Raw genomic sequence first — 8,607 nt, forward strand, 5'->3', positions numbered from 1 at the left:
AAATATGTGCAGTATTTTCATTACAAATCTGTGATATATTATATAAAAGAAAAATATAAAATTCTTGTATCTGTACTTTTAAGTAAAACAATTTCCAGATTTTCAAATCTTACATAACACCACAAATTGTCAGCTGGAGTAGATCACTGAAATATTCTCCTTATATTAAGTTTGAACCATTGTCATTGAATTCTAGCAGCTTGTGCGATTCTCTTGTCATGCTGATACTATTTTTTAAAAATTAAAATCCAAACTAGCACACAACTGTAACATTCAAGTGGTAACACCACCAGGCAAAAGTGTCCCTTGAGGTTTCGTCAGATGTGTGTGGCCTGCACGAGGTATGCGTGGGCACCCCGAAAGGCGTGAACTGTGTCTACAAACCATCATCGGTCTTTCACACCAGATTATCAAATCGCTAGATTGCTTTAAATTAGTCTCTGCTTTCAAACATTAAGCTTCCCAAATACTATGATCATGGGACTCCCATGCACAACATCTAAGAATATTTAAATTTAAAATGGTTTTTGATCCAAAAGGTACTAAGTCTCAATTTTTATATAAGGCCATTCTGTAACTTTTCCGTATATTATCCAAAAAGTCCAACAGTTTCTCAGAATGAAATGATATCATCTGTATTTGTATGGGTACATTTAGAAGAAGAGAACAGTTGTCATAAAAGATTTTAATTAATTCCCAAAAGGCCATTAAGTTATTTTGGAGTTTCTTCCTCTACTTAACGAGCACCAGGTTCTTAAAAAGAAGGTAAATACTAAGATCCCAGCAGTTTAAGTCCTGTCAACAACTGGAAAGGAAACCAAGCAGGCATTTCAGGATCCCAAGTGCAGTAACTTCACCTGAACACACTTCACCCAAGTATCTAAGTGCAACTCAGCTTATAGGATTGGATTTATGGCTCCTTTACAATAACTTCAAAAAAGGTTAACAGCACAGTTGAGGCTTCAAGACAAAAATTCAGGTATGGAAAAGAACACTGGGTGGCCAGGGAGATGGCTCAATGGAATGTGGAATAAGAGCTTCCCTGCCAAGCACAAGGGCCTGAGTTCAATCCCCAGCTCCGTCAAAAAAAAAAAAAAAAAAAAGAACACAGGGATCTCAGGGGGTGAAGGAAATTGGTACAGCTCACAAAGGGAAAGTGGGGACTTAAAATCTTAAAAATGAGTATGATTTCCTACCTGAAGAAAAACTAATTGTCCTGTGTTACTACAGAACCAGCAGAATTAACACCAGATATGAATTCATCACGTTATTTGTAAGATGAAAATATGGCAAGTATATTTTACACTGTTAACTATAGGACATAACTGAGGAATAAAACCTCAAGTTTTAGAGGTGCAGCCTCTATGCTGAGACATAATCACACTGCGACACCTCAGCTCCCAAATGCTTGTTTGAAAACAATTTGGTGTGCAAACAGAATGTTTGGCAATACTTAAGTCTCTGTCTGCAAACCCTGCATTGGTGACAAACACAACCATAGCTATCTTTTCCAAAATCATACAACAAATTATTCAGTCCATGAACTAAGGTACCACTGTATAATAATTATACAGAAATATACTAATTTTTAAATATCACAAGAACTTTGACACCTTCATTTTACTTCAAAGAGAACAAGTTTGGAGATGACTTTGACAGGTTGAGCATATACTTTTTATATTACAAAGTGTTTAACTTTTATTAAGGGTGTGCATGGGCATCCCCCCCATAAACCTTAAGGAGGTCATTACATAACCTAAATTCCAGGAGGAAATTAAACCATCAGTCCTAAAATACACTGCAGAGGTCTATACTATAACTGAGGTGGCCAGCTTGTATTTGTTCTGGGGGGAAAAGCAGTTTTATTTTTGTGAACAGATTCTCTGGTTCAAAACTCAAGACCAGACCAGGCTACTCCAGATTTAATGCCACCCATTTGATACAGCGCAACATTATAGAGGCTAAAGTGAAAGGAACTTTCCATCTTGACTCAACTCTGAAAATATTTTAAAAATCAAATTTTAGCTCCTACTAGCTTAATATTTGAATAAGTAGAAAGTTTACCACCACTGCCAATGAATGCTAGAGTGAAAATATCTAATTAGCTGGTGTTCGTTCATAGCTGTTAATCGACGTTTAACAAAACCCTGGCTTCACAATATGTTAAATCTGCCTACTCTTAGCATCCATCTGTACATGTTTTGTTTCTTTTGGTTCTTCTGAGACAGGGTCTCATTATGCAGTTCAGGATGGCCTTGAACTCACTATGTAGCCCAGGCTGGTCTCGAACTGGAGGGTGGAGATTACAGGTATGCAGCACCACAGCACACCCAGCTTGGCAGAGTTCTGGATGTGCCACATGTAAGAGGTGCTGCTCCACACCCAGGTGTTCGAGAGCACCTAACTAGGACCCACCCCTGATGAGCACAGCCAGCCTGCACCTGTTACACTCGAGACGTTCACAAATCACCGAATGAGCTCAGATGACAGTGTACATTTAGAAAACAAGCCATGGGCCAGTCTTCGGTGGGAAACTTACTAGCCTAAAATACTCCACTGTGAGACTTCCCAATATTTATATGTAGTGATCAAATGTTGAAGCCATTTCTGTTCAATTTTATGAAATCAGAACCACCGTGCTGCTAACTCCAGAGCCATGAACGCCTGCCCCTCCTGCTCAGTCTATGCTGCCGCCCAACAGCACAACTCCTCCCTCGGCTACGGGGAAGAGGTCAGGGCGGGAGCTCCGGGCCTCTTGATGGCTAGCAGAATCTTTGGGTGAAGAGATGGCTTCCCCCTGGATACTGAGATGCTGAGCTTCACTGAGAGAGGTCCACAAGCTACAGCTTTCAATCTACAAAGTTCTTCGGGTTCAGAAAGCTGGTCAAACAAAGGTCAAGGAGAGAAGAGTGTTAGTTTCCAAAGTGAAAACATTCTAATCCTTGCAACTCCCTAAACTAGGAAAGGTTGTGGCCAGGGATGTGGACTGTTGGCAGGCCACCCCCATAGCCATGTACAATATATTGCCACAGTCTCCCTGAGTCCTGGGGCAATCAAAGTATGCAAACCTTGGAGCCAGGGAGATAGCTCAGTAGAATAAGCGCTTGCCTGGCAAGTGCAAGGGCCTGAGTTCAATCCCAGTTCTGCCATAAATTAATTCATTCATTCATTCATTCATTCATTCATTCATTCAAGCAATGGCCATGACTCATCCACACGGCTGACACTGACAAAGGATCTGCAAACTGCTGTACAGGATTAAGGTAAGTCCTGAGGGGATCTGACTGACCCTGTCAGATACAAAGTTACATTTTTTGTTATATAGGTCTTCCTTTATCCTGGTCTTAACCATCCAGCAGAAAAGTATAAACACAAGGTATAAAAAGTAAAACCATATTAATATGCTGAGCTGTTAAAGGCTCAAGTCAACAACTTCTGACAATGCCAGTCCTATGGAAAATCCACTACTATTATAGACTACTGGACTATACTGGATTACTCTGCTGAATTCATACACCTACAATATATGAATGGCATGGAATATACAACTCTTGACAAAAGTAAACAAAAAAAGGGATATAAATGGACCATTTTGTACTGGAAAAAATATATATATAAATATCTGTATATACAAAATAGCATATACAGCTACTTTCTCTTCAATGAAAGGGTTTTCGCTGTTTTTTGTTTGGTTGGTTGGCTTTTGTTTTTTTGGTTTTTGGTTTTTTTTTTTGCGGAACCAGAGATTGAACTCAGGCCCTTGCGCTTACCAGGGAAGCGCTTAATCCACTGAGCCATCTCCCTGGCCCGAGAAGAAGATTTTGAACTAATAGTGTTTAGACAAGCTATCATGTCTGCATCTTGTACTAGGAACAACTACTACAAAGACAATAGTATACAATGTATTAATTATTGTAACTGTACTACTAACCTGTTTTGAAACTATCTCATTGCTACTTCTTTCTCAATAAAATTATTAAAATTAACAAAAAAAAGTATGCAAACCTCATCTAAAGTGTGGACAGGGGCTGGGAAGATGGCTCAGTAGAATAAGCGCTTCCTTGGCAAGCACAAGGACCTGAGTTCAATCCCTGGTTCTGCCAAAAAAATAAATAAAAGTGTGGACAATTTAGAGAGTGCAGGGGTGATTTTACCATACCCTCTAATGTAGGAGTCAGCAGGCTTTTCCTATAAAGGGTCACCCAGCAGTATTTTAGGTTCTGTGGGCCCTATGATCCCTGCTGTCATTCGAACCCACTGGTGATAAAGTAAAGGCATGCGACTATTTTCCAATAAAACTTTACTTACCAAATCAGGCACCAAGCTAGACAAGAAAATCCAGACAATAAAGGTATAATCCAGATACAAACCTTAACCATAAAAACAGGGACTTCAGGATCCTGTAGTGCTCCTGCCATCTTCCCCAAACCCTTCTATCTTCCATAATCATCTTGATTTTTCAGTCAAATAGAGTTAAGACTCTCTCCAATGGACTTGGTAACATCAAACATAAAAATTCAAGACACAGCTGGGTGTGGTGGTGCACTACTATAATCCCAGCACTTGGGAGGCCAACGCAGGGGCACGGCTGGGAGTTCAAGACCAGCCTGGGCTATATAACTGAATCAAAGGCCAGTGTGGACTACACAATGAAACCCTCTCTCAAAAACGGAAATAAATAAATAATAATAATAATAATGTTTCGTGCATCACTCATTACCATGGGAGGAAGATGATGACATGAGAAAATCTGCTAAGAAACCAAGTCCATGTGGGCAGGGCCCCATTACAACCTTGAAATCTATCAAGGGAGAGGTATTCCCACATACTCAGAGACCTCACCAATGAATAACAATTCCAGTACTCCCACAGAGCAGCACCTTCACAGACAATTTTTTTTAAAGGACATACTGGGACTATCAGATTTGCAAAGCAGCCCTTCTTATACACATCAACTATGTTTTTAGATATGAAGTCACTACTCACAACCTGGACAGTTATGTTCCACTTTAGTGCACTCTAACCAAAAAGAATAGGAGTCCAGAGGCAACACATCCTACCACAGATACCCAGAACAGGCTCCTTTGTGTGGGCAAAGGAAAAGATGGCTGAAAATGCCACTGAAGTTTTGACAGGTGACTCCTAAGTGCACCAGAAGTCTGAGAAAGAAAGATGTCCAATCTACCCTGAATTCAGCTGTTTCATTTGAAACAGGCAGAAATAAGGTAGTGATTACAACTTATAAGCTGGCACATTGAACAGCTCGGATAGAGGAAGGACTTCATCTAGAAGGTACAGCCTACTTGGGCAAGGGCACCTTCTGAGGCAGCCAGGCAAAACACAAAAGCCAGCTCGATTAGGATGAAAACTACGTGCCTACCTATCCTCAGCCTCTTCTGTCTTCAGGGCTGATACCACTGTGGCAGAGGAAAAGTGATTTGTAGGTATTTGATTGTATTTCACAGCATATTACTTCAAAAATTGAGAATAAAAATCTACATCCAACTAGATTCACATTTCTTAGGGTAGGGGGGTGGGGTAGAATTTCTGAGGATGCAGGGAGCTGGGCAAAGGGCTGGGGCACCTGACTGGCAAAGAGGGGTCCTCTCCATGGCACCAGCACCTGGACCAAATAAAGTAGGGACACAGGAAGGAAGAAATTCTCATAGGGAAGCAAGGGCTGTAATGAGGTTGAGTCTGCTCTGTTCCACAGGTGGGAGGACCATTTTGATCCACAACCTGTTCCTCCTCCCTGCTGCAGAATCTCACCTCGATCATGAGGAAATATCCCCATATTTTTCCATATTTTTAAAGTGATTTTATGAGTCCCAGATTACAATGTCCAATGCCTCACATGGCAAAGCTTTGCAAGTATGCTGATCAAATTCAAAAGCCTGCTAAGATCCAATGGAAGAGCTTGAACACTTATGCAGGAAACCACCAATCACCACATAGTCTTCCGACTAAAGAAAATGAGCTAAAAGACAAAGCGTATAATACTGTCTTAATTTTCTGGTTAACCGAGTATTTAAAAGCAAAGATATTTCTCTGAAGTCCTTAAATCCCTATTTATTTTAAAGTTTCCTAGATTACTGGTCCACATCCTCAACCATAAGAGTCAACACAATCAATACAATATATTGCCTCTTGGATCAATGAAAATTCAGTCACTAATTCTGCCATCAAGTCATCGGTTTTTACAGCAGTGATGATTTATATGGAATTTACCTAGACACAGAAATTGAGAAAACTCAAGTGGACAGAGTGTGCACCCAGGATGAGGTCCTAAGAGTTGATGTGAAGTGAATCCCCTCTGGAAGGGAGGGAGGGAGGGAGGGAAGGGTGGATTAATTCTAGTTGCTCTCTACCTGCACAGACAAGCGTGATGAAGGTCTGCTCTAGAACTGTCATGTGGGAGCTTGCAGAGCTTGTACTCACAATAAATGATCTGTGCAGGATGGACTTCCAACCCTGTGCTTGCCCTAAAGATACCTGCGGATGTTGGTGAAGACTCAACAAGAATAGTTCAAAATTGGTAAAGACAAGAAAAGAAGGTAGGGGGCCAGGGAGATGGCTCAGTAGAATAAGCACTTGCCTGGCAAGTACAAGGGCCTGAGTTCAATCCCTGGTTCCACCAAAAAAAAAAAAAAAAAGTAGAAAAGAAGGTAGGAAAAACTGATGAGAAGCCAATGAGGGGGTCTTGTGGGGATGAGACAGAGGCTGACAGCTGCAATGCCACTTTGTAAAGCAGTAAACAAATCTGAAGATGCACATGGGGTCTCAAAGCAGTTGGTTTTTACTGATTCTTATATTGATGTAAAGGGACCAAAACAAGTCAGAGCCTATCAAAGAGATGGATGGGACTAGCACCTGGTTGGCTTACGTCTCTCAGCAGCACAAGACACTGCGGGAGGAGGCCGTCCTGAGCCGTCTACCTCATGATGATCACTGTGGGCAGGCACTGGTGTTAGGAGGGTTAATTCAGAGGTTAAGATAAGGACAAAAACCTTCAGTTTTAGGAAGAAATAAGATCCTGTTCCCAGTGCAAAATGATATGCTCAGTGACCAGTGCAAACTTGCAGTACCCTTGCTCCCAAAGTCAGGATAGGCTGTTGTTCCCCATATCCCATTACCAATGCACTCTGGTTTGAACAGCCCAGGTAATGGGAATATATCCATGTACCACACAGACCAAGTCAACACTTAGCCAGAGCCTGTTGTATAAGGCCTGAATACCAAAATAGCCAGGCTTCCACTGAGGTTTCAGTTCTCAGAGATGTCAAGGTCGCCCTCTACATCATCTGCCATGACACTGCTTTAAAGAGACGCCATAATTTTAATAAAACAATACCTGAAAACCCATTTTTAAATTAGAGAACCACTATAAAAAGAGCTTCATTATAATTACATTTAAGGGAACGTTACTATATTGGTGAAAGAAATTAAATAGAATAGCAGTAAGCTCGCAGCCTACCTATTCCTGAATTGGCCCCAGTGACCACGACCACTTTGCCTGTGAAGTCCCGACCCTGAAGGATGTCCATGGCCGTGGAGCTGCTGTCATATCTCTGCCTGGTGGTTGGCTTGGTCGGATTGTCATCCACAGTGAAGGCCAGTCTTGGGTCCAAGTAGGTGGTTCTTTTATTTATGTGACTGCAAAGGAAAGGAGAAAGCAGTGAACACCAGCAGTTACAAATAGAAGACAATCTTACTGCTTAGGCAAACCTCATTATTCATTTACAAGAAGGCTGATTCTTAAACCTGAAAAGAGGCAGGGCCATTTAATCTACCTTCTGGCCTCCAGAAGGGTTACATTCCTGCCTGGAAAGACACTCATCGAAGCCTTGAGCTGCCTGTAACATATGCTATAATGTACAATAACCACTGCTTGTATTCTTGAATCTCAAAGCAGTCTTCGAGAGAATGCCGTGGGCTTTTACTTAATTCATGTAAATGTGGCCTAAGATCTGTCAGCCTCTCTTTCCAGTAGCTTTTGATTAAATCTCTTCATCCTATGTAAGGGCCTAAAAAGACCAGAAGCCAAGTAAAAACTCCAAATAAAAGAATGAACACATGCCCACCGACTTGAACCACCAGTGGTATATGTGCAGCTGTCCCGTCGGCAGCAGAGGGCAGGCACATACGTACCACTTGTGGGTCAGAGCCAGCCAAACTGTGGCTCTACCCTGAACGTGTTTGTAGTAGACAAGAAACTAATCCATGCATAAAATTCTAATGATGTCCACTTTAAAACTATACCCAAACATCCTATGAGTACTCTACTTTTAATCTGGAATTGATCTCAAACTTACAGAAACAACATTAAGATATACCAGTCATGGAGATGATTCGGTTATTCCTTATAGCAACATTTTTTCATTTTATATGTATTTTTGAGATCTGGGACAAAGGAAGACCTCAAAACATCAAAAAATCTTAGAAAATACTAAGAACTCTACAGAAATACTTGAGAATTTGATTTAAAATATTGGTTTTTTCCTATGAATAAAATTATATCTAAAATCTATGGAGCTGGGGAGATGGCTCAGTAGAATAAGCGCTTCCCTAGCAAGTGTAAAGGACTGAGTTCAATCCCCAGTTCTGGGG

The 8,607-nt window shown here is 41.0% G+C and overlaps 1 protein-coding gene across 1 annotated transcript in view; it reads right to left on the reverse strand.

The window, feature by feature from the left end:
- The window catches only part of Wwox (WW domain containing oxidoreductase), a 961,447-nt gene that overhangs the window by 942,062 nt on the left and 10,778 nt on the right, over positions 1–8,607 (reverse strand). The window contains exon 4 of the mRNA XM_004625768.2: positions 7,475–7,653. Within this exon, the coding sequence (XP_004625825.1) occupies positions 7,475–7,653 (179 nt within the window). The remainder of the gene's footprint in view (positions 1–7,474; positions 7,654–8,607) is intronic.

Source organism: Octodon degus, unplaced genomic scaffold (assembly GCF_000260255.1).
Source record: "Octodon degus isolate 3935 unplaced genomic scaffold, OctDeg1.0 scaffold00011, whole genome shotgun sequence".
Classification (NCBI taxonomy): domain Eukaryota; kingdom Metazoa; phylum Chordata; class Mammalia; order Rodentia; family Octodontidae; genus Octodon; species Octodon degus.